This window comes from Mytilus californianus, unplaced genomic scaffold, assembly GCF_021869535.1.
Source record: "Mytilus californianus isolate M0D057914Y unplaced genomic scaffold, xbMytCali1.0.p SCAF_6, whole genome shotgun sequence".
Classification (NCBI taxonomy): Eukaryota; Metazoa; Mollusca; class Bivalvia; order Mytilida; family Mytilidae; genus Mytilus; species Mytilus californianus.
This window is the reverse complement of record NW_026262712.1, coordinates 63,624,851-63,652,613: the sequence shown is the minus strand read 5'-3', so window position 1 is coordinate 63,652,613 and position 27,763 is coordinate 63,624,851. Positions and strand designations below refer to the sequence as shown.

General features: G+C 33.7%; 1 protein-coding gene across 1 annotated transcript; it reads left to right on the top strand.

Moving 5' to 3' along the window:
- The first annotated feature begins 1,527 nt into the window (after positions 1 to 1,527).
- Positions 1,528 to 21,579, top strand: LOC127704735 (uncharacterized). Its single transcript, XM_052208944.1, has 6 exons — positions 1,528 to 1,679; positions 3,524 to 3,648; positions 7,545 to 7,659; positions 12,830 to 12,963; positions 16,176 to 16,252; positions 21,228 to 21,579. The coding sequence occupies exons 1-6, from the start codon at positions 1,620 to 1,622 to the stop codon at positions 21,341 to 21,343; spliced, it is 627 nt and encodes a 208-aa protein (XP_052064904.1). The 5' UTR covers positions 1,528 to 1,619; the 3' UTR covers positions 21,344 to 21,579.
- Positions 21,580 to 27,763: the final 6,184 nt, after the last annotated feature.

The window sequence follows — 27,763 nt, the reverse complement described above, 5'->3', positions numbered from 1 at the left end:
CAAAAAGGGGGCGCCTTGGATACAAATTACGGAAAGACTGATTCACAGATTGATAAACATACTAAATTAGATTACAGAAATGTCTACCTGGGACACAATGTATATAGGTCCAAGTATTAACTCTGGTCGAATACGGAAATACGGACAGTCACTTAGTTCTAACTATTCGGGTTTGACATATGGGAAATACGGATAAACATAAAAAAAAAAAAACACACACACACATTTTCATTATGCGAGTTGCCTTGTTACTTTTGAGTTCTGCAGTCAAGACTGAAATTTTAAGTATTTGAAATCAATTTCTGTTATAGGCTTTGACGAAAATTTTGGCAAGGTGGTTATATATATCATTTACTAAATTGGGTCTGGAACTATTATACTAACTAGTGAGCATAAAAGTCCCAGATTTGGTACAAGTGAATATATATATATATATAAAGCCAGTATTTGGCATTATGCATATGTAATCTAGTTCTGGTGGACAGATGTCTCCAAGGATTCTCTTTTCGCTATTTTTTATAGGGAATAATTTCAATATCTTGAAAAATCTTTTCTTAAACCATATTCGTAACTATTCACATCATGTGTGCCACATGCTTGAAGTGCTTGGGATTAATTTGCTTGCCTTCTTTAATTGGTTTGATGTATGTCTAAGCATTATAATGATTAAGATTGACAATGGTTAGGCGGAGTTTCAATCTGTAAACAATATACAGAGTGATTGGACAATGGATATTGTTATATTGTGTCCATGCAGTCAAGGTAAGAGGGATTGGGTTTACAGAATAAAGAATAATTGTCTAAAAATATAAAGAATAGAGAAAAATGAACCAAAAACATAGAGAATGGAGAATGATAGGGTGCTTAAATATAAAAATTATCCGAATAGGGAATAATGGGCCACAAATATAAAGAATAGAGAAAAATGGTATAAAAAAATAAAGAATACAGAAATGAAGGATCCCATGCATCCATACCCTCAGGTAAGTACAAGGCCTTAAATGAAATTATACTATCAAAATGACACATGACAATACGCATCCTTAGAAACTGTCCCATAACTGAACAGAATTATATAACGCTCACTGACACATGACAATACACATCCTTTCAAACTGTCCCATAACTGAACAGAATTATATAACGCTCACTGACACATGACAATACACATCCTTTCAAACTGTCCCATAACTGAACAGAATTATATAACGCTCACTGACACATTTTATTTTGCAAATAAATGTATAATAGCACAGAATAGAAATTATTTTGATTCTGCAAATTATATAAACTTAACATTATAAAAGTAATAATGCTGCAGTTCGAAAAAGTAATTTTTTCATCTCTCACTTAAATCCATCTCATTTCATTTTGATAAGGTTATGTGTTTATTTCCCAAATGATCTAAAATTGAATATTTCGACTTGTCGTGGAAGGGGCAAAAGTAAAGGGACGTGAATTGCTAATGGGACGAGTTGGTCTTAGATTTCGTCTCCGTTCCTCAAAATGTTTAAATTTAGTTCTACTTTCAATTTCAGGAACAAGTCAGTGCTTGTCAAAAATGTGTTTGATATAACGTTCCTAAGATCTTGATTACAGATTGTTTATATTCCCCTGAAATGGCGACAACAAGTTCTAGAGCTGAGGAAATTTTGAATGATGAGGCTTTAGCAGAAGAGGTTTGATTCATTATAACATAAAAAAAAGTTTATTTCTTTTATATATAAGTCTGCTCCTTCAACATGTTCAATTTCAAATTATATATTTTTCTTATAGAATATTCGAGAAGAACTGTGTGTTTCTAGGGGAAGACCATCGGCATCACAGAGATAATTAAGGTTCATATGAACCTTTTGCCTAAAATGGATGCATTTTCACATCAAAATTAACTCTGAGTACAGACAAACCTATGTATCTGGAATAAATTTAAGTCATAGCATGCTCTAGATAAGTAAAATTCAAATACAGTTTATGTTTTAGAAAATTATAAACTTAACTGGATTTTGCAGTGCACTTTTTTTTACAAACCGTCTATACTACTAAAATAACAAGGTCCAATTTGTTAACCAGCATGGCGTAAAAACAATGAATCAAAGACTTCAACTTTTATATACAACTCATATAGGACAATGGTGTTGATTAAAAATTTGTTTTCCACATAATTAATATTACCAATAATTAACAAGTTCCGGGTTGATCTGATACCAATACATCTTATCACTATTTGTCCGCCATTACTGGACATTACACAAGTTCCCGTAAAATTTTGACGTCATAATAGAAAATATCTGACGCCACAATGGAAAAGTGATTGTTGTATGACGTCAAAAGTTCGAGCGGGACTGATTCTCGGGTCAAGCGGGATTAGCGATAAGGTGTATAGTATATGTCACATGTAGTTTCCGGTTGCAACACATGACAACTAAGTTGAAACGTTCGAAGCCAGGAAAAACTCTTTTAAGTAAGAAGACAACTCAGTTAAACTAAAAAGTAATGCTTACAGTGTAGGGTTGCACTGTTGACCAACACATGCCCCAGTTTTAGCTGAATGAGCAGGAAAAATTCAGACACCAAAAGGTTTTGGGGACATGAATTGTTTTATAGATTTAATATTTTGAAAATGAAATAATAAGGGGATTATAACTTAATAAACAATCAGATATAACTTAAATAAATAAGTTTCACATTTATAATATTTTTTTCTTAATATTACACATTTCATCAGAAGATTTCTCACTAGATTGCAGCAACCGTCAAAATGAAAATCGTCAAAATTTTTCGTATAATTAGTAGGACCCAAAACTGTGAAATTTTAGACCTGCCAAAATAACCCGCTATAAGGTGATACTGTTGTCCCTCTGCTGGTCATTATGTGAATAATGTCATTGTTGTATGACGAGGTTAACCGAAGTTCACAGTCACTAAATCTCATCAAACTTTAATATGGTATCAGAAGCTCCTTATTGTTTTTGATTATGCTCACTTTTATCATTCCACAGTTACAAGATCACGGGCTATTACAAGTGTTTCATAATAGTACTAGACAGAGTTGGATTTTAAACATGCTACTTCTCCCTATGATTCTGAAGAATTGTGAGCCCTGCTGAAGGGAATATCTAGTAGAAATGAACAAAGAAGAGAGGGAAAACTCAACATAAAGTATAACGTAAAAGCAGCAAAACAGTTTTATTTAATTTTTTAAAACCCGTTTTATAATATAACTTACTATTATTACTAGGGAAGGGGTTATAATCATGTGATAATTACAGAATTGGAAATTATCAAATCGAAAGGGAGCTCTTTCTTTTAGTCAATCCTAATGTTTTGTTAAAATTTCATGAGGATTGGTTAAAACAAATTGTGGCTTTTGAACAAGTATTGGCATATGGACGGACAGACTATGGTATACCATGATGTGTACAAACATGTACATTTTTAAGACGATTTACCTTATTGGCTTTTACAATTTCTTTTTATGTGCAATTATTGTATGCATTGAAATAAAGTTTTAATTATTTTTTAGGAACTGCTAGATGAACTAGAAAATGCAGAAATTCCTGCCTATATAAGAGAAGCACGTCTTGATCAGTTGAAAAAACATGCTGTTAATCTTAATGATATGAAAGAAAAACAACATGGGCAATATACGTAAGGATAATATTATAGCATACAAACCAGAAATGAATATGTCTTCAATTTAATTTTATGCATTTACAATATTGGACAATTTAATTCATTCAGCTTTGTTCATGGTTTAAACTAATTGAAATATAATTTTACTTCACAAGTCCTTCACTCATGAAAATCATGCGGATTTACAATTTTTCTGACCTGGTATGTCCAAAAAGAACATCCAATTTTTGTAAGCTGAGCCATCAGTATCTCATTGCAAAAGTTGAAGGGAGTAATAAAAGTGGATACATGAGATTTTCGGGTTTAAATAAATTTAATTTTAATTGAGAAAAAAAAAATAAGAATTTAAGTTTTGAGTGAGTTATATTAATGTAATACAAAAGTGTATACAGAGTGCATGCAAGAGTCAGGTATAAAAGATGTTTTTGATATAAACAAAATGATAGACAAATGCCATCTTAAGGTTTCAATAGTTGTGTCAAAATTGAATGTGTTGTCTTTATTAGCAAGTCCCAACAACATTAAACAAATATACCAAAATAAAGAAAATGCTTAGAGCTATCTTATATTTTATTTCATAAGACTCATACTGCAGTTATTGTGTTGCCATTTACTCATAGCTACTGACCATTCTGTTTTCATTAAATAGCCTCATCTCAACTTCATTACAGTTATAAAGTATAATCTTTATTAGGGCAATCAAGATCCCATCATTTAGATATTTATCTTATAATTAGTATGCTCGAAGATTTTTTCCCATAGTGATGAATTAAAGGCATTGATATTGTTTTGTTTTTTTTCTTTTGAAGGGATCCATAAAAAAATTTTATCTTGCCAAAATACAAATTTTTTTATGGACAAATAACTGGATAAAGAAATGATAGAGCTGATGACTTCTTTGTTTGTCATGAGTCTCACAACGCTTTTAACTGTATATTGCAGCAGTTCTAATGAAAAAAAATAAATTTGGACAAATTTCAGAAATTTACAAAATAGTTTTCAAAAACCTTTTACCTTTTCCATCTCTGTATGTTATTAGTAATTGGATACACTATCTCTCTCTAACTTAATTCTTAGCTACTGTATTGCATCAGCATACCTTTGATGTGACATAACACAAGTAAATAGTTTGATGTTATGAGTGAGTGAGGGTCGTAATAGGGGTACCTTCATGACGAAGAATGATAAAAAATCTTTGTTAAATGATGTTAACAATATTTTTTGGTGAATGAAGAATAAAATTACATTTTCTTTATTAGGATAAAAAAAATAGACTGATTTTGACGACTGATGTTAAATTCTTTCCAAAAAAAATGGTAACAGATGATTATTTGAGACCTCTGAAGAATCACGATAACCAATTGACGATAATGATAGCCGAAAATGACCGTTGACGCCTGACAGTAAAGGGAATTACTACCCTCATGAGTGTTTGACATGACGATAAATGTCCCATATGCCATCAGTAAATATTTATACACAATTTTTGTAGTCTTAGTTTTTGTAGTTTGCTTCCTTTTACATTTTCAGAAGAAAATAGTGCAGGTAGATAAAAAATAAAATATTTAATGCTGAAATTTTGTTTACTAAATGTTTATATTTAAATATAAAGTTCTGTTGCCACAACTGCAGTTATTCTCAGAAAACTTTAAAAAAAAGTAATTACCTGTATAGGTTGCAATTCTGTAAATACAGACAATGCAATTTCCCATAGGAACTCCCTTTGCGGCTAAAACTGTGACACTTTTACTATGAAGTTTCGTGAAAAATAATATCCCAGAACGGAAAGTATATATGCACTACTATTTTATTCAAAGGTCAAAATATAGGGCTGTGCGGCATATTTTCAACATTTATATGCCCTGAACTTCTAAGAGTTTAAACTTATACTAAAATTCTATACTACCCTTACCTCCATTTTTGGACCTCCTAAGAATTAAAATTTAGCCGCTACCATGTTTATCTATACTGGTTACATTCCCAAGTGATGTCTCTATGAGATGAAACACAGAGATCATCAATGGGAACCAGTACGTTAACAAATTAACATACCTATGAATATTAAATATCTCCCCAAAAGAGGCGTGGTTTGAGAAACAGCTGTATTTACAAAGTGCAACCTATACAAACATTTATTCAAATAGAAAACTCTCTAAAAACACTTTTTCTCACAACAATACTTATTTATCAGAATTATAGCCTTAAAGAAATCACTGCATATACTCTAAGTCTCCTTTTACAGTACATTTTATACCCCTACCCCTGTTTCAATTTTTTAAAGATTTTGAAAACATGAATTGTCTAAAACCTGTTTGAAACTATTCTGATAACAAATTGAAAGCATTTTAGAATACTATAAATGTTTTGTTTAGTAGTTAAGCATTCCAACATTCAAGATTATACAAAGTATCAAATCCTGCCTGTGTCTCCAGTCCACATCTTACTGTATGCCTATTTGTCAATGAAAGTTCACAATTTCTGCCTCAAATGGTCAGTTTAGAATTCTTGTCACAACAGTATCATCCCTAACCATATATCTAACATAAGTTAGTTAATATATGTCCTAGAAGTGTTTAAACAAAGGCATATTTGCAAAAGTTGTATTTATGAAGATATCAGTCTGGTGCATAAATTCACTAAAAGTTTCATTGAAATGACTGCTTACATCTGATTTTTGCATAACTTCCTAGCACAGTTATTGTTTACTTTATAAAAGACCTTTAAAATAAAAAAATCATAGCATTTACAAGTTAAATTATCTGTTTTATGACTCAGGGGTAGGCATTTTCCTCTGTTTTTTGCCCCTGGGGCCTCACATTTCCTAATTTTTTTCCCTGTTTCTAGCAATGTGAAATATTTACTACATATTAAGGATAGAACACACTATTGTAAGTTTTACTGAGGTCTTTTTGTAATTCTAGCTTGTACTTTTTTATGCCGCAGTCACAAAAAAGCACATTTAGGCGTTACGGCTTACTTTTGGGTTATCGACAGGACAAAAACACCCCACCAGAAATATTTAGGAAGGATCAATGAGTTGCAATTACTGCGAAGAGTAAATATAAGCACTTCTAAACAATTTAAATTACAAATAGGCATATATTATGAATTTATTTTGAATTCAGGGCTTTAAGTAAACCATGCATACTTTAAACTGTGAATTTATGCTGAGTCATCATAGTTAAGGCCCAGGATTTTCTCAATCTTCATGAAATATTTATAAAACTTCATATTTGAGTTAAATTCTTAAAATCTCTGAGATAAACCAGATTTTGTGAAATTCTGTATGTTCTATTTTTTAACCCTATATAGGTTGCAATTCTGTAAATACAGACAATGCAATTTCCCATAGGATAAAACTGTGACACTTTTACTATGAAGTTTCGTGAAAAATAATATCCCAGAACGGAAAGTATATATGCACTACTATTTTATTCAAAGGTCAAAATATAGGGCTGTGCGGCATATTTTCAACATTTATATGCCCTGAACTTCTAAGAGTTTAAACTTATACTAAAATTCTATACTACCCTTACCTCCATTTTTGGACCTCCTAAGAATTAAAATTTAGCCGCTACCATGTTTATCTATACTGGTTACATTCCCAAGTGATGTCTCTATGAGATGAAACACAGAGATCATCAATGGGAACCAGTACGTTAACAAATTAACATACCTATGAATATTAAATATCTCCCCAAAAGAGGCGTGGTTTGAGAAACAGCTGTATTTACAAAGTGCAACCTATAAAGGTATTTGTATATTTTATTTTGGCATTTCACATCTTTTTTCACTGTAGTTACTGTCATTGTATATAAATTATTACAAAATCGTCACTTTTGGTATAAAATATGTATCACACATGTAACTGTATTTAAGAATACCTTTTACCAGTATATCTTTTTTTCCAGAGAAATAACAGAAGAGAAGAAGTTTTTAGACCTCACGACAACAGAAAAGAAATGTATCGTTCATTTTTATCATTCAGATTTTAGAAGATGTGCAATTATGGATACACACTTAGAAGTATGTTGTAACTTATTGTAGCTTGTACATGTGCAAAAACACAACCCTGGTCTGTCTATCATTTCATCTATATTTAGTAAATAATTATACCCCACACAACGAGTTGCGAAGGGTATAATGTTTTTGACCTGTCCATTCGTCAGTCCGTCAGTCCTGTTTCTTGTCATCGCAACTTCTCTCAAACCACACAACAGAATTTCATGAAACCTTTTTAGATAATAAGGACATACTATGTAGTTTTGCATATCGACAGGAAATTAATGTTCAATTCTTTTTCTAGGAGTTACGCCCCTTTGAACTTATTTACTTTAATGTACTACTGCAACAGTTTGTCATCGCAACTCCTCTCAAACCACACAACAGAATTTCATGAAACCTTTTCAGATAATAAGGACATACTACGTAGATGTGCATATAGACAGGAAATTACGATTCAATATTTTTTCCAGGAGTTACGCCCCTTTGAACTTATTTTCCAAATATACTACTGCAACCTTTTGTCATCTCAACTCCTCTCAAACCACACAACAGAATTTCATGAAACCTTTTCAGATAATAAGGACATACTACGTAGATGAGCATATCGACAGGAAATTACGATTCAATTTTTTTTCCAGGAGTTACGCCCCTTTGAAGTTATTTGCCCAATATACTACTGCAACCTTTTGTCATCGCAACTCCTCTCAAACCACACAACAGAATTTCATGAAACCTTTTCAGATAATAAGGATATAGTATGTAGATGTGCATATCGACAGGCAATTACGATTCAATTTTTTTATTCAGGAGTTATGCCCCTTTGAACCCAATATACTACTGCAACCTTTTGTCATCGCAACTCCTCTCAAACCACACAACAGAATTTCATGAAACCATTTCAGATAATAAGGACATACTTCGTAGATGTGCATATCAACAGGAAATTAGGATTCAATTTTTTTTCCAGGAGTTGCGCCTCTTTGAACTTATTAGCCCAATACACTACTGCAACCTTTTGTCGTCTCAACTCCTCTCAAACCACACAACAGAATTTCATGAAACTGTGTAGATAATAAGGACATACTATGTAGATGTGCATATTGACAGGAAATTATGATTCAATTTTTTTTTCTGATACAATTTTTTTTTCTTACACTTATTTTATTTCTCCAATGACAATGTGGGGATGTGGGGTATGTGAACGCGCTCACTAAGGTTCTTTCATTCATTTTGAAACCCATGGTTGTATTTCAATAATATTTCACCACTTCAATTTCCATTGATCTTCAATTTTTGGGTTTCCTTGACTTATCTTACTTACTTGAATGATACTAAAAAACTAGAACTCTGAAAACACATGACCGATATTTCATTGCTACAATCCTCTTACATTGTACAACATAGTTCATACATATAGCGATGATCACAGCATTAAATTTTACCGTTTCATTCAATTGGTCTTATATTGAAACCAATGACCTATTTTTTGCACCCAAGTGACTTAATAAGGCCAATATTCAGAAAACCAATGATCTTTCACTATAATAGTAAAGTACAAAATTTTTTTATTTCTTAAAACGTTTTGGGTTGTAGTATACTGCTTTTTAGCTCACCTGGCCCGAAGGGCCAATTGAGCTTTTCTCATCACTTGGCGTCCATCGTCCGGCGTCGTCCGTCATCGGCGTTAACTTTTTACATTTTGAACTTCTCCTAGAGAACCACTGAATGGAATGAAACCAAACATGGCATGAATGTTCCTTATGAGGTGCTGACCAAGTGTTGTTACTTTGTAGCGGATCCATCTTCCAAGATGGCCGCCAGTGGGGGACTTAGTTTAACATAGGACCCTATGGGAAATACATACAAATGTCTTCTTTTAGAGAACCACTGAATGGAATGAAACCAAACATGGCATGAATGTTTCTTATGAGGTGCTGACCGAGTGTTGTTACTTTGAAGCCGATCCATAATCCAAGATGGCCGCCAGCGGGGGACTTAATTTAACATAGGACCCTATGGGAAATACATACATATGTCTTCTTTTAGAGAACCACTGAATGGAATGAAACCAAACATGTTATGAATGTTCCTTATGAGGTGCTGACCGAGTGTTGTTACTTTGAAGCCGATCCATAATCCAAGATGGCCGCCAGCAGGGACTTAGTTTAACATGGGACCCTATGGGAAATACATACAAATGTCTTCTTTTAGAGAACCACTGAATGGAATGAAACCAAACATGGCATGAATGTTTCTTATGAGGTGCTGACCGAGTGTTGTTACTTTGAAGCCGATCCATAATCCAAGATGGCCGCCAGGGGGGGACTTAGTTTAACATAGGACCCAATGGGAAATACATACAAATGTCTTCTTTTAGAGAACCATTAAATGGAATGAAACCAAACATGGTATGAATGTTCCTTATGAGGTGCTGACTGAGTGTTGTTACTATGAAGCTGATCCATAATCTAAGATGGCCGCCAGCAGGGGACTTAGTTTAACATTGGACCCTATGGGAAATACTATAAGTTATATGGGTTGCTACTGACCCCCTATGGATTCATAGATGGTTAGTAAAATCCATAGGGGGTGAGGCCGAAGGCCAAATCCCCTATGGATTTTATTTACCCTCTATGGTCTGTAGGAGGTCAGTAGTGAACCATATAACGAATTTATCGCACACGATACTTTTTCTGCAGCGTTTTGTAGAAAAATATATATATAAACAATGAAATACAAAAACATCAATAGATGACATCACCATTAACAGTAGCCGTGACGTCATGAACCCACTATGAAATTTACTAACCCCCTACAGATCCATAGGGGGTCACCATGTGACGGCGTTAAACCAATCACAACGTAATAATTTACCCGCGGTGTGATAAATACAAATGTCTTCTTTTAGAGAACCACTCAATGGAATGAAACCAAACATGGCATGAATGTTTCTTATGAGGTGCTGACCGAGTGTTGTTACTTTGAAGCCGATCCATAATCTAAGATGGCCGCCTGCAGGGGACTTAGTTTAACATGGGACCCTATGAGAAATACATACAAATGTCTTCTTTTAGTGAACCACTGAATGGAATGAAACCAAACATGGCATGAATGTTCCTTATGAGGTGCTGACCGAGTGTTTTTACTTTGAAGCCGATCCATAATCCATGATGGCTGCCAGATGGGGACAATGTTTAACAAAGGACCCTATGGACAATACATACAAATGTCTTCTTTTAGAGAACCACAAACTGAATGGATTGAAACCAAACATGGCATGAATGTTCCTTATGAGGTGCTGACCAAGTGTTGTTACTATGAAGCTGATCCTTCATCCATGATGGCCGCCAATGGGGGGACTTCCTTTAACATAAGATCCTATTGGAAATACATACAAATGCTTCTTCTAGAGGTGCACTGAATGGAATGAAACCAAAACATGGCATAAATGTTTCTTATGAGGTGCTGATTAAGTGTTGCTACTTTGTTGCCGATTTACTGTTCAAGATGGCCACCAGGATTTTTTATTAAATTACAGGACCAATATTAAACCAAATTTGGCCTCACTCATTATTAGGGTATCTGTTATGATTTTAATCTATTTTTACATGATTTCCAAAACCAAAGTAGAATCAGGTGAGCGACACAGGCTCTTGAGAGCCTCTAGTTCTGTTGACCAGTTAGAATCTCTGCTTTGTTGTTCAGGGTTGTTATTATATCCATTGTCATTTGTGTTTCCGGATGCTTACTCCATACTTCATGAACTTTGTATTGGATTGCAACATTACTAGGATATATGGACACATATAATGAGAGAAGGATCCCTATTGATTTTGAAGTCAATATGTCCACAGTCAAGATTATAGTTACTAAAAATAGCCAGAAAAGTTTTTTTTTATGCTGAATCAAATATTTCATACGAGATTGCAACCATAATGGAAATTATGTAACATGATGAATATCTATAGTGATTATTAGTTCACTTCATCCAAGGTTAAGGTCATATTTACTAAAAGTTCACAGTACTTTATGCAGTAAAGGGGTTTCTAGATGCTTTAGCGAATGCTTCATATAGGATTGCAATCTCACTTGATATATGGTTAAATGTAATGAGAGAAAAATCCCTATTGATTTTGAGGTCACCATATCAAAGGTCAAGGTCAAAGCTACTACAAACATGGGGTTTCAACCCAACTCTACTTGGATATATGGTCACATATAATAAGAGGAAGGTCCCTAATGATTTTTACATCACTGGGCATAAGAATAGATGTCATAGTTACTAAAAATATCTTTGTGTAACACAATACTACTGCCTGTAATAATAAAAAAATGATGTCATCTGGTCAATTTAAGCTTTTTCCCTTTACATTGTGGTGAGGTGTATGTTCACTAAAGGTTCTTAAATTTATTAAGCAAGTAACCACAGAAAATTACAATAAAAATATGTATTGTGAACTAATTGATTAACTCAATTCGTTAAAACTTTCAACTTTAAAAGATAGATAATTGTTTTCAATGACAATTTCTCATCAAAATGTATACTGGTAGTCAATTATAGTATTCATGATAACAATTCTTTTGTTTTTCTGTTTGATTCAACAGTATTACTAAAGGTACATATTCAAAGTAATATAAAATGGGATAAAATACGTGTTTTACTCATGACAACTAGGTGATTAATAAAAAAAAAAGACATTTGGTAAATTATAATGGTTTAAAGACATTGCTGAAAATTTGACTTTTAAGTGTAAAAATATCATGACAAGAACTATCAAGTTAGAGATAAAATTGAGAATGGAAATGGGGAATGTCTCAAAGAGACAACAACCCGACCATAGAGCAGACAACAGCCGAAGGCCACCAATGGGTCTTCAATGCCTTCATTTAATTAACATGAAATATAACAACATTTTTTTGTTAGATAACAAATGGGCAATGCATTTAGTGGATTCTGTCACAGGCTCTTGTCTCTGAAAAAAACAACCTATAAACCTTAATATAAAAAAAATTAACATGGTATATAAGTAATATATTTTCAGAGACGAGTTTCTGTGTATTTTGTCTGTATTTGTTTCTGGAAAAAACAAAAGGAGACCACAATCTGTGCTTTCAGTAGATGTTTACTTTAGTTGGTATATTACAACAGTATTGGAATAAAAATAATATATATATGTACCTTCTTTTACAGGCACTTGCCAGCAAACATTTTGAGACAAAGTTTGCTAAGATCAATGTTGATATTTGCAAGTTTTTTGTCGAAAAATTAAAGATAAGAACATTGCCAGCAGTATTCTGCTTTATAAATGGACAAGTTGTTGACAAGTATGTATAATAATGTTTAACTGGATTGTTTACAGAGTATGTGTTATGAAATAAGACTCTTGTATAACTGCCAAAGCATTCTAAGATCTTCAAATGCCAATAACAAATATTTTGTGTTTCAAGATACAAGCTTAAAAGTCAGATAGACTTTGTTTTTTATTTCTCTTTGTCTCACCTGCTACAAAATTCCTGAAAGCGAGACATAGGGATTGCTTTTGCGGCTGCGGCGACAATTGTTAAGTTTTTTGCTGAAGTTAGTTTGATGGGAACTACTTGTGATAGTCATTGATATTTAATATAAAGTTGCATTACTATCAGTACATATCAGTTTGACGACTATCTTGAGGCCCTGCCCCCTAACTCATAGTCCAATGACTTTTAATTAATAACCATTTTTATACGACCGCAAAAAAATTTTGCGATCGTATATTGGTATGACGTTGGAGTCGTCGTCGTCCGAAGACACATTGGTTTTCGCACTCTAATTTTAGTTTAAGTGTATGGATCTCTTTGAAATTTTACCATAAGGTTCAATACCACAAAAGGAAGGTTGGGATTGATTTTGGGGGTTATGGTACCAACAATTTAGGAATTAGGGGCCAAAAAGGGGCCAAAAATAAGCATTTTTGTAACTTCCAGACATAACTTGTGTGTTAGTGTATGGATCTCTCTGACATTGTACCACAAGGTTCCATATCACAAAGGGAATGCTGGGATTGATTTTGGGGGTAATTGCCTCAAAATTTTATAAATTAGTGGCCAAAAAAGGGGCAAAAAACAAGCATTTTTCTGGTTTCATGACAATAACTTGTGTGTAAGTGTATGGATCTTTCTGAAATTGTACTACAAGGTTCCATATCACAAAAGGAAAGCTGGAATTGAGTTTGGGGGTAATTGCCCAAAACGTTTGGGAATAAGGGGCCAAAAATAAGCATTTTTCTAGTTTCCAGACAATAACTTGTGTTCAAGTGTATGGATCTCTCTGAAATTGTACTGCAAGGTACCAAACCACAAAGGGAAGGCTGGGATTGAGTTTGGGGGTGATGAATCATAAGGGGGTTCCAAAAATTTTGGGGGGAGGGATTTTTTTTTCCCCTTTTTTTCCTTAATTTTTCTTTAAAATTTTCCATTTTAAATTGGTTATTTCTGATTTATATATAAAAGCAAATAATAATGATATGGTTTGAATAGGTAAATTAAAATTTTTTAAGTTCTTAGACCACATTCACTCTGTGTCAGAAACCTATGCTGTGTCAAATATTTAATCACAATCCAAATTCAGTGCTGTATCAAGCTTGAATGTTGTGTCCATACTTGCCCCAACTGTTCAGATTTCGACTTCTGCGGTCGTATCAAGCTGCGCCCAGCGGAGCATTTTATGCAATGTTAAGTTTTCTGCTTAAGTTAGTTCGATAGGATCTAATTATACCCCATGCAACAAATGTGCATATCGACAGGAAATTACGATTCAATTTTTTTCCCAGGAGTTACGCCCCATTGAACTTATTTGCCCAATATACTACTGCAACCTTTTGTCATCGCAACTCCTCTCAAACCACACAACAGAATTTCATGAAACCTTTTCAGATAATAAGTACATACTATGTAGATGTGCATATCGACAGGAAATTATGATTCAATTTTTTTTCCAGGAGTTAACCCCCTTTGAACTTATTTGCTCAATATACTACTGCAACCTTTTGTCATCCCAACTCCTCTCAAACAACACAACAGAATTTCATGAAACTATGTAGATAATAAGGACATACTATGTGGATGTGCATATTGACGGGAAATTATGATTCAATTTTTTTTTCTGATACAATTTTTTTTTCTTACACTTATTTTATTTCTCCAATGACAATGTGGGGACGTGTGGTATGTGAGCACGCTCACTAAGGTTCTTTCATTGTGATAGATCAATGATATTTTGTATGAAGTTGCATTACTATCAGTACATATCAGTTTGATAACTAATTTGAGGCACTCCCCCCTTGGAAATGGTCCAGTGACTTTGAATAGATTAGCAATTTTCAATGTTAAGTTTTCTGCTTAAGTTAGTTTGAAAAGATCTACTTGAGATAGATCAATGATATTTTGTATGAAGTTGCATTACTTTCAGTTCATATCAGTTTGACGACTATTTCGAGGCCCTGTCCTCTAGGTCATGGTCCAGCCACTTTCAATTAATAAGCATTCTTTAATGTTAAGTTTTCTGCTTAAGTCAGTTTGATGAGAACTACTTGTGATAGATCCATGATATTTTGTATATAGTCACATTACTATCAGAACATATCATTTTGAAAACTATTTTGAAGCACTGCCCCCTTGGACATGGTCCAGTGACTTTGAATAAATTAGCAATTTTCAATGTTAAGTTTTCTGCTTAAGTTAGTTTGATAGGATCTACTTGTGATAGATCAATGATATTTTGTATAAAGTTGTATTACTATCAGTACATATCAGACTCAGTATGGTGACTATTTTGAGGCCCTGTTCCCTTGGACATGGTTCAGTGACTTTGAATTAATTAGCAATTTTCAATGTTAAGTTTTCTGTTAGATTGATAGGAACTATACTTACAACGTTATTTTGTATAAAGTTACATTACTGTCTGTACGTCTTAGTTTGTCAACCATTTTCAGGCCTTGCCCACTAGATAATGGTCCAGTGACTTAATTAATAAGCAATGTTGCTGTCCATCAGATTGTCTTTTTTTAAATTTTATGCCGACAGGCAAGATATATCTCTGTGTCAACTTTATTTACAACTTTTTATGCCCCTGTTGCTAGAGGAAGAAGTCCATTGATATAAGGGTCAATAAGTCAAATGTCAAGGTTGCTGTTACTAAAAAAACAGAAAAAAATTGTAAAAATGGTTGAACAGAGTTTCCTTTGCTTGCTTGATTGGAATGAAACTTATGCAGATGGCAGATATATGGAAGGGGAATAACCTAAATATTTTTTTAAGAATGGGTTTAAGGATGATACCCACTAAATTGTAACACATTTGTAAAGGTGAAAAATTAGCAATAATAACACGTTTATTTGTTCTTCCAAGTATTCACCATTGCCAGCATACTCTCAATTCAAATGTATACTATTTACTTAAGAATTATGTATAAAGCATGTGTTTTATCAAAATGCATTTACTTATAATGTTTTCTAGAATACACTAAATAAGATAACTTTCAATATATTTTTTTCCTACAGGGTTACAGGTTTTGAAGAGTTGGGGAATACTGATGATTTCCAGACCAGTACACTAGAAAATCTGTTAGGCATATCAGGTAAAATATCTTATGCAGATCAGAGTCTTCCCAAACCATTTTAAAAAACACTATTAATAAATTGTTTTTAAGTATGTACAATTTAACTTGTTGTTCAGTTATAATCAAATTCAAAATTAATCATACTGGTATCAAAATTTTGTATCAATTTTGTTTTGCAGAAAAGACTAGTAAAACTTGTCTTACGTTTAAATAATTAGTTAACTACAGATGTGCTCAATAATATGACGCATATTAATTGAAGCAGAATGATCAGTATCAACTAGATATTGACAAGTGGACCTTCGTACAAGCTTATTTGATCCTACAATATGTACTATCTGGGGTAAAACTTCAAACATTACTGTTTAATTCACTCAGACATGAAAAATTGGTCATGACATGACTATAACAAGATATATATGCATGCAGAATAAGAAGACGTCACATCTTACAGTTTTTAAGTGAAGAACTCTCAAGTGCATGCAGAAAAACACAAAGACAAGTACAATCCCTTCCTTTATTTGCTTCACAATGAAAACATTGCAAAAAATATCTGAATATGAATTACTGCAATAGTCTCCCTCAACTTGTTGCACCAAATAAAAGTCTATATATATATATTTGCTTCCGCAAATTTGCAGATTTAACATTGTTGTGCTGATATTTAGAGTAATGAATATAATATGTGTTTTCAGCCGTGTATCACCTTCACTGGTGATCCAATGGATGGATCTGTCGTAGAGTTGTTATATATATATTGAAATCCGGATATGGTGTACTAATTTTTGCACCTTTTGTTTGCAGTTTACCATCTTTTCCGCAAGTTTATTGTTTTCTGTTTGGTATTAAATTAATAGTTAAGATCCATTTTGTTACATCTGGTGATCCGTTTATTTGGCAAGAGCGATGGTATAACATGCTAAAGTGCGATGATGTAAAGAAAATGGAGTTCAGGCAATGGTTTTTATACGACCGCAAAAATTAAAAATTTTTTGGTCGTATATTGGTATGACGTTGGCGTCGTCGTCGTCGTCCGAAAAAACACATTGGTTTTCGCACTCTAACTTTAGTTTAAGTGAATGGATCTCCATGAAATTTTACCATAAGGTTCAATACCACGAAAGGAAGGTTGGGATTGATTTTGGGGGTTATGGTACCAACAGTTAAGGAATTAGGGGCCAAAAAGGGGCCAAAAATAAGCATTTTTGTAACTTCCAGACAATAACTTGTGTGTAAGTGTATGGATCTCTCTGACATTTTACCACAAGGTTCCATATCACAAAGAGAAGGCTGTAATTGATTTTGGGGGTAATTGCCTCAAAATTTTAGGAATTAGGGGCCAAAAAAGGGGCAAAAAACAAGCATTTTTCTAGTTTCATGACAATAACTTGTGTGTAAGTGTTTGGATATTTCTGAAATTGTACTACAAGGTTCCATATCACAAAGGGAAAGCTGGAATTGAGTTTGGGGGTAATTGCCCGAAACGTTTAGGAATTGGGGGCCAAAAAGGGGCCAAAAATAAGCATTTTTCTAGTTTCCAGACAATAACTTGTGTTCAAGTGTATGGATCTCTCTGAAATTGTACTGCAAGGTACCATACCACAAAGGGAAGGCTGGGATTGAGTTTGGGGGTGATGAATCATAAGGGGGTTCAAAAAATTTGGTGAGGGGGGGGATTTTTTTTTTTTTTTTTTTTTCTTTTTTTCCTTTTTTTTTTTCTTTTAAAATTTTCCATTTTAAGTTGGTTATTTCTGATTTATATTTAAAAGCATATAATAATGATATGGTAGGAGATACCCACCAAACAGGATGTGTAAATTATTATATAATAAGTATTGTGCAATAGCAAGAAATTTTCAATTGCACAGTATTGCTCAATAGCAAGAAATCTTCAATTGCACAGTATTGCGCAATAGCAAGAAATCTTCAATTGCTAAGTATTGCGCAATAGCAAGAAATATCCAAATAGCACAATATTGCGCAATAGCAAGAAATTGTCATTTGTACAGTATTGCGCAACAGCAAGAAATATTCAATTGCACAGTATTGTGCAAAAGAAGATACTTCGTATAAATTGCTTATTTCTTGATCAATTTCAATGGGGTTTTATTCTTGAATTCTTGGGGTTCTTTAATATGCTGAATCTAACCGTGTATAAAGTTTTTGGATTTTGGGCCCCGTTTTTAAATTGGTCCACATTGAGGTCCAAAGGGTCCAAAATTTAACTTTGTTTGATTTCATCAAAAATTGAATTATTGGGGTTCTTTGATATGCCGAATCTAACCGTGTATTTAGATTCTTAATTTTTGGTTCCGTTTTCAAATTGGTCTACATTAAGGTCCAAAGAGTCCAAAATTAAACTTAGTTTGATTTTAACAAAAATTGAATTTTTAGGGTTCTTTGATATGCTGAATCTAAACATGTATTTAGATTTTTGATTATGGGCCCAGTTTTCAAGTTGGTCCAAATCTGGTCCAAAATTAAACTTTGTTTGATTTCAACAAAAATTGAATATATGGGGTTCTTTGATATGCTGAATCTAACCATGTATTTAGATTTTTGATTTTTGGGCCCCGTTATCAACTTTGTCTACATTGAGGTCAAAAGGGTCCAAAATTAAACTTTGTTTGATTTCATCAAAAATTGAATTCTTGGGGTTCTTTGATATGCTGAATCTAACCATGTATTTAGATTTTTGATTTTTGGGCCCCGTTATCAACTTTGTCCACATTGAGGTCAAAAGGGTCCAAAATTAAACTTTGTTTGATTTCATCAAAAATTGAATTCTTGGGGTTCTTTGATATGCAGAATCTAACCATGTATTTAGATTTTGGATATTGGACCATAATAGGTGAATGTCCAATTTAAAATTTTTAAGTTCTTAGACCACATTCATTCTGTGTCAGAAACCTATGCTGTGTCAAATATTTAATCACAATCCAAATTCAGAGCTGTATCAAGCTTGAATGTTGTGTCCATACTTGCCCCAACTGTTCAGGGTTCGACCTCTGCGGTCGTATCAAGCTGCGTCCTGCGGAGCATTTTATTGTTTGTTGCTGTGTTCCTATATGTTTTCTTTACAAATCAAGCCGGTGTCATTCTCTTTTGAATTGTTTTACACTGGTCACTGTGTGGCCTTATATATACATGTAGTTAGCTTTGCAGCGTTTGCCAAGGCTCCACTTTGAAGGCTGTACGGTTATTAGTTGCATACATCAATGACATTTGGTCTTGGGTGGATAGTTGTCGCATTGACAATACCGCATCCTCTTATTTTTATTTAAAGTACGATAGTTATTTTAAAAGTGTAATAGTTACATATTGCAGTAGCTAGTATATACTTTAAAAACCTGTAATTCAGTGTGGTAGTCGTTTGTTGCTTTATTTCATATTTGTTTTTCTTATATTGTTTTGTATAGAAATCAGGCTGTTTTTTCTCGTTTGAATTGTTTTTGCACTGGTCTTTTTGAGGCCATTTGGTCTTTATATAATACTATGTGGTTTTAGCCTATGCCATGCGTTAACCTATAGTTGTTTACATGAATGACATTTGGTCTTGGATGGAGAGTTGTCTTCTTGGCAATCATATAATGATGCTAAACCTATTGTCGTGAGGTTACTGTCTAGTTGACGAATATCCATCCCTTTAACGTAAATGACATGGGATTACAAACGTAGAAGGAGTTTCTAAATCACATTTTTTGGCAACTCCAGCTGTGTTGATCAAATTTCTTTTAACAAATAAAGTTAACCTCTTCCAGCGCTGACCAAAAATAATCCGGATTGAGATCATTTGTTTCTCTTTTTTTATCCTTGTCTAATAAAAACCCTTCATCTGGACAAACATTCTCGTTTTCCGGCTTGTCCATTTTTGTTTGTACAAACGGCATGTGACATTTGCTATCAAACGCTATTTTGTGGAAAAATGTACTTCAGCGTATTGAAGCCTCAGACTTTAGCGTATTCCATTGAATAGCCCAGATCATCCCACTTTAGCGTATCAAACCATCGCACTTTAGCGTAGACCATCGCACTTTAGCGTGACCATTGCATTTTAGCATCCCCATCCCACTTTAGAGTCCTACATATATATATAAGATTATCCTGTTTTACAAAAGTAATATATTTGAAAAAATGCTGAACATGTCTGTTACAATTTTGTCTTGCTTTGACAAACTGAAACTAAGGCGTGCTGTTTCCAGCGACGGCACAACAGTTGTTAGTCTGTGATAGGTCATGTTAAGTTAAAACAACCACTAATACTACATCAATGATTTTTGGTAGGCATTTGCTTGGAGATTATTTGCCCCACCCTCAGGCTCTTAGTCAGGGTTCATTAACTCTGAAATCTTTCCATAATTTTAAATGTTAAATTTTTCGATAAGGTCCGTTAAAGAAGAACTCCAATGGTACGTTGATGATATTTGGTAGGCAGTTGAATTAGCATTGGCACATCTCATTTCTATTGAGATAATTTGAAATCAGTTATTGAAAGGCTGGTTTAAATCTGAATCAAATTAAAAGAAAAAAAAACATTTGCAATTTCATTCAGAATTAAAAGGTAATAAACTGTTGACACAAAGATATGTTTCACCTGTGTAACATGTAAAACATACAGATGTCATTGGACCATGGTTTGGGCCTAATAATCTCCATGGAAATGAGATGTGCCAATGTTAATACAACTGCCGGCCAAATATCATAGACTTGCCATTATATGGTCCCTTAAACTGACCGTAACATAAACTTAAATAATCCTTGACACGTCACTAAAATATATTAGAAAAAGCACGCTTCTGCGACTTCAAAGTAAGACAAAACAATTCAATGGTACTATAAGTATTTTCTTATTAGAATTATAGTTCCACAAAAGATCAGTATGTATTGCTCAAATGGTTTATACATGATAATACAGCTATTGCTGTCACATTCTGCTATTTTAGAAGAGTAAAAACAAGGAAATGATTCAACTAATTTATACATTTATTTTCAGGTGTTATACAGTGTACACAGGAAGAAAAAACTAAAAAGACTATCTTTGGTTTTAAAAAATCCAGTAAAAATGATGACAGTGACAGTTGTGAAGATGATGAAAATGATTGGAATTAAATTATTGTGTTCAAATAGAAATAGTTTTGAAAATCCATTGTGCACCTACTATTATGGAACTGTTTGAGCAACTTTTCCTCATTAACATAGGAATTGTTTAGGAGAATTAACAAAAGACTGATTCAGTGTAATCAACATGATCAGATCATACAGTTTTCAACCAAGATGATTTTTTCACATATTTAAATGCTCATTATAGACCATTCACCATTAAAAAAAAAATCATATGCAACTCAGCTATTTGAGAATTTGATTCATTCATTAGTATCATATTTCCATATACTGTACATTCAGAAATTATTGTGTGCATTTTTTATTGCCATTTTTGTAGAATGGAGAAAAATGTGAGATTAATTATTGCGATTGCAGGAAAATCTGCATACAGAAATATGCATCAGATATCACAATGCAAGTTACTCGCCCAGTCGCGTTAATAAAAACCTCGCAATAATTTCTGAATTTACAGTATTTTAAATAAAATTAAGAAGATATGGTATGATTGCCTAACTATCCACAGAGACCAAATGCCATAGATCTAATCAACTATAGGTCACCCAACAGCCTTCAACAATGAGCAAGACCTAGATCATATATATTAGACAATTCTGTGTTGTTTAAGAAACATTCTGTGCAACCTGGTCATAAAAACTGATTATAGACCACTGACATCCACTTCCTTATACATGCAGCATTAATAATGCTCTAAGCAGGTGAACCTGGTCTTGATACCTAGTTTTAATTGGTTAAAAATTCTGCCATATTTATCATTTAATTTGTGTTTGCCCTTTAACAGTTAAGTTCAATCCTTATTTATTAATATGCCTGAAAAGATATGGATGGATACATCGATAAGAGAGCAATAGAAAACTCCAATAGTCATCTTGAGGTTATCTGATGCCGTCGTTAAGACAGGTTGAGAATAAAATATAGATATATTATAAAAGGTCTGCAATTATACTTATTTATTTCAAGGACAAAGTTCACTAAGATACTTAGGGACAAGCACATTAACATTTGTTGGGGTTGTAATACTTAATCTCACTGTAGTATTGCTTTTCCATTGGTTTTGAATTAATTTTTTTATTGAAAAGAAAATGAACTCCAGAGACTGTTGCCTACCAAGCATCTGCCTTTATATCAGTTTTCCACACTTCAAATGAGCATGGTGCTTCAGCAGTTGTAGGGAAACCAGAACAACAGAAAACTAGCATTTTCTTTAAATTATATCCAATGTTGCACAAATAAATGGGGAATGTGTCCTTGGGACACAGATGATGCCCCTGCTTGCATATAACTTTGTAAAGGGACATAACTCAAGAACTGTAAAAGTGACGCTACCCAAATTTGTACTTGATCTGAGTTTTGTGGTAATACGCATTGTTTATAAGTTTCATAACATTTAGTTGAGGTAAACTTAAGTTAGAGAACGGAAACGAAAAATTCAGTAATTTTTCCATTTGTAAAGGGGCATAACTCTAGAACGGTAAAAGTGACGCCACCAAAATTCAAACTTGATCTGTGTTTTGTGGTAATTAGCATTGTGCATAAGTTTCATAACATTTGGCTGAGGCAAACTAAAGTTAGAGAATGGAAACAAAAAAATCAGCAATTTTCCCATTTGTAAAGGGGCATAACTCTAGAACAGTAAAAGGGACGCCACCAAAATTTAGACTTGATCTGTGTTTTGTGGTAATAAGCATTGTGTATAAGTTTCATAACATTTGGTTGAGGCAAACTAAAGTTAGAGAACGGAAACCAATTTTGGGATGTATGGACGGACGGACGTACAGATGAACAAGGGTAAAACTTAATGCCCCCTCCGCTACGGCAGGGGCATAAAAATTCCAAATGTCAGCACAATATAAGGATGGCCAAATGTTGATGAGAACGTCATTTTCATAAATATTTTGGTGTTCCATGGCTTAACTCGAGTCAAAAGGAAGGAAAATAGTAGATTTACCTACTCATTTTAAACCAAATATCAGTTAATTACCTGCAAGAAAAGCTGTCTGAGGAAGAGGAAAATGTTGTTTTCATATCATTTTCAAGCTGTAATTAGGTCAAAGTAAGTTAATAGTGACAAAATTCACATGTTATGGTAGTAATGTTGAAATTCCATAATAAGCAAAATGAGTGCACAACTGTCTTAAATGCTGTTAGTGTTGATGTACACTCCAATTAACTCTATGAACCAAATAAAGTTGACCCAATACTCACAAACAGAGAAAGAAAACTTAACAGAAATCTTTGAACCAAGAAAAGAGGTAAAGGTCATATATGACTCCTTTCATTCAAGTGTATCTTTAATCAATATTATTGACCTTATTTAGGTGACCTACTACTCATAAAACTGACCAAAGTGCAAACACTTAATGTTCATCACTAGGAAAGAGATCGAGGTCATGCGACTCCTGTCAGACATACATGAATACATTACAATTCAATAACCTACCTATAAAAGTTAGCTTATTACCAATATTACGATCTAATAAGAAACTGAACGAAGTGTGAAATATATTTATTAAGTTAATCATTACACTTGGAAGGAGGTAATGATCAGCTTATACAATATTATAGCCCAATTATATTTACCAACTACTAAAGCAGACAAGAAACTGTTGATGCTTGAAAAACAGACTCAACTTTGATCATTATACTATAAAAGTGATCAAGAAATAGATTTTATTAACTGAGAGTACCTTCTGATCTCTACTTTGTATCGATCTGACAAGTTAAGTCCTTTTCAACTGATTTTGATAATTTGATGTTTAACCCGCCACATTCTGTTTGTGTCTGTCCCAAGTCAGGAGACAGTAACTCAGTAGTAGTTGTTTGTTGCTGTATATAATATTTGCTTTTTGTTTATTGTTTTTTTACATAGATCAGGCCTGTTTGACTTGTTTTACATTTGTCATTTCGGGGCTTTTTATAGCTTGCTATATGGTATGGTTTTGCTTATTGTTGAAGGCGATATGGTGACCTATAGTTGCTGACTTTTGTCATTTGGTCTCTGGTAGACAGTTGTTTCATTGGTAATCATACCACATCTTATTTTTATAAGGTCAGGTGTCTGGTTAGTGGAAAGGTTGGTGTTGGCCGTTGTAGTGACCAATATTTTTGGTAATATCCATTATTCTTTTAATGTATTGTGTACATCTTACATACGTGCTATCAATCTCGGAGGAAACCATCCACCCAGAAAAAAATGCTTTGGTACTGCCATATGAATAATACATATTTTTTGGTAAATTTCCAGTTCATAAGTATTATAATTGTGTGGAAACTAAAGTTGTAACCCTTTCTGGCAAAGTTCCGGTACATGGTTTTTTGCTGTTGTAACACTTTCAGGTAAAGTTCCGGTACATGGTTTTTTGCTGTTGTAACCCTTTCAGGCAAAGTTCTTGTACATGGTTTTTTGCTAACCCTTTCTGCAAAAGTTCTGGTACATGGTTTTTTGCTATTGTAACTCTTTCTGGCAAAGTTCCGGTACATGGTTTTTTGCTGTTGAAACCCTTTCTGACAAAGTTCCGGTACATGGTTTTTATACGACCACAAACAAATTTTTGTGGTCGTATATTGGTATGACGTTGGCGTCGTCGTCCTCGTTGTCGTCCGGCGTCGTCCTGCGTCGTCTGAAAACACATTGGTTTTTCGCACTCTAACTTTAGTTTAAGTGAATGGATCTCTATGAAATTTTACCACAAGGTTCAATACCACAAAAGGAAGGTTGGGATTGATTTTGGGGGTTATGGTACCAACAGTAAAGGAATTAGGGGCCAAAAATAAGCATTTTTGTAACTTCCAGACATAACTTGTGTGTTAGTGTATGGATCTCTCTGACATTGTACCACAAGGTTCCATATCACAAAAGGAATGCTGGGATTGATTTTGGGGGTAATTGCCTCAAAATTTTAGGAATTAGGGGCCAAAAACAAGCATTTTTCTAGTTTCATGACAATAACTTGTGTGTAAGTGTATGGATCTTTCTGAAATTGTACTACAAGGTTCCATATCACAAAGGGAAAACTGGAATTGAGTTTGGGGGTAATTGCCGAAACGTTTAGGAATTGGGGGCCAAAAATAAGCATTTTTTTAGTTTCCAGACAATAACTTGTGTTCAAGTGTATGGATCTCTCTGAAATTGTACTGCAAGGTACCATACCACAAAGGGAAGGCTGGGATTGATGATGGGGGTAATTGCCTCAATATTTTAGGAACTAGGGGCCAAAAAGGGGCAAAAAACAAGCATTTTTCTAGTTTCAGGACAATAACTTGTGTGTAAGTGTATGGATCTTTCTGAAATTGTACTACAAGGTTCCATATCACAAAGGGAAAGCTGGGTTTGAGTTTTGGGGTAATTGCCCTAAATGTTTAGGAATTTGGGGCCAAAAAGGGGCCAAAAAACACATTTTTCTAGTTTCCAGACAATAACTAGTGTTCAAGTGTATGGATCTCTCTGAAATTGTACTGCAAGGTACCATACCACAAAGGGAAGGCTGGGATTGAGTTTGGGGGTGATGAATCATAAGGGGGTTGAAAAAATTTGGGGGGGGGGGGGGGGGATTTTTCCTTTTTTTTTTCTTTTAAAATTTTCCATTTTAAGTTGGTTATTTCTGATTTATATTTAAAAGCAAATAATAATGATATGGTAGGAGATACACACCAAACAGGATGTGTAAATTATTATATTATAAGTATTGTGCAATAGCAAGAAATTTTCAATTGCACAGTATTGCACAATAGCAAGAAATCTTCAATTGCACAGTATTGCGCAATAGCAAGAAATCTTCAATTGCTCAGTATTGCGCAATAGCAAGAAATATCCAATAGCACATTATTGCGCAATAGCAAGAAATTGTCAATTGTACAGTATTGCGCAATAGCAAGAAATATTTAATTGCACAGTATTGTGCAAAAGAAGATACTTCATATAAATTGCTTATTTTTTGACCAATTTCAATGGGGTTTTATTCTTGAATTCTTGGGGTTCTTTAATATGCTGAATCTAACCTTGTATTTAGTTTTGGATTTTGGGCCCCGTTTTTAAATTGGTCCACATTGAGGTCCAAAGGGTCCAAAATTAAACTTTGTTTGATTTCATCAAAAATTGAATTATTGGGGTTCTTTGATATGCCAAATCTAACCGTGTATTTAGATTCTTCATTTTTGGTTCTGTTTTCAAATTGGTCTACATTAAGGTCCAAAGGGTCCAAAATTAAACTTAAGTTTGATTTTAACAAAAATTAAATTCTTAGGGTTCTTTGATATGCTGAATCTAAACATGTATATAGATTTTTGATTATGGGCCCAGCTTTCAAGTTGGTCCAAATCGGGGTCCAAAATTAAACTTTGTTTGATTTCAACAAAAAAAGAATATATGGGGTTCTTTGATATGCTGAATCTAACCATGTATTTAGATTTTTGATTTTTGGGCCCCGTTATCAACTTTGTCCACATTGAGGTCAAAAGGGTCCAAAATTAAACTTTGTTTGATTTCATCAAAAATTGAATTCTTGGGGTTCTTTGATATGCTGAATCTAACCATGTATTTAGATTTTGGATATTGGACCATAATAGGTGAATGTCCAATTTAAAAAATTTTAAGTTCTTAGACCACATTCATTCTGTGTCAGAAACCTATGCTGTGTCAAATATTTAATCACAATCCAAATGCAAAGCTGTATCAAGCTTGAATGTTGTGTCCATACTTGCTCCGACTGTTCAGGGTTCGACCTCTGTGGTCGTATCAAGCTGCGCACTGCGGAGCATTTTATTTGCTGTTGAAACCCTTTCTGGCAAAGTTCCGGTACATGGTTTTTTGCTGTTGTAACCCTTTCTGGCAAAGTTCTAGTACATGGTTTTTTGCTGTTGTAACCCTTTCTGGCTAAGTTCCGGTACATGGTTTTTTGCTGTTGTAACCCTTTCTGGCAAAGTTCCGGTACATGGTTTTTTGCTAACCCTTTCTGGCAAAGTTTCGGTACATGGTTTTTGTCGAGCCTTCGACTTTTGTCGAAAAAGCGAGACATAGCGATCCTACATTCCGTCGGCGTCGTCGGTGTCGTCCACAAATATTCACTCTGTGGTTAAAGTTTTTGAAATTTTAATTACTTTCTTAAACTATCCTGGATTTCTACCAAACTTGGACAGAAGCTTGTTTATGATCATAAGATAATATTCAAAAGTAAATTTTGTAAAAAAAAAATTCTATTTTTCCGTATTTTACTTATAAATGGACTTAGTTTTTCTGCCAGGAAACATAACATTCACTCTGTGGTTAAAGTTTTTGAAATTTTAACAACTTTCTTAAACTATCCTGGATTTCTACCAAACTTGGAAAGAAGCTTGTTTATGATCATAAGATAGTATCCAGAAGTAAATTTTGTAAAAAAAAAATTCCATTTTTTCCGTATTTGACTTATA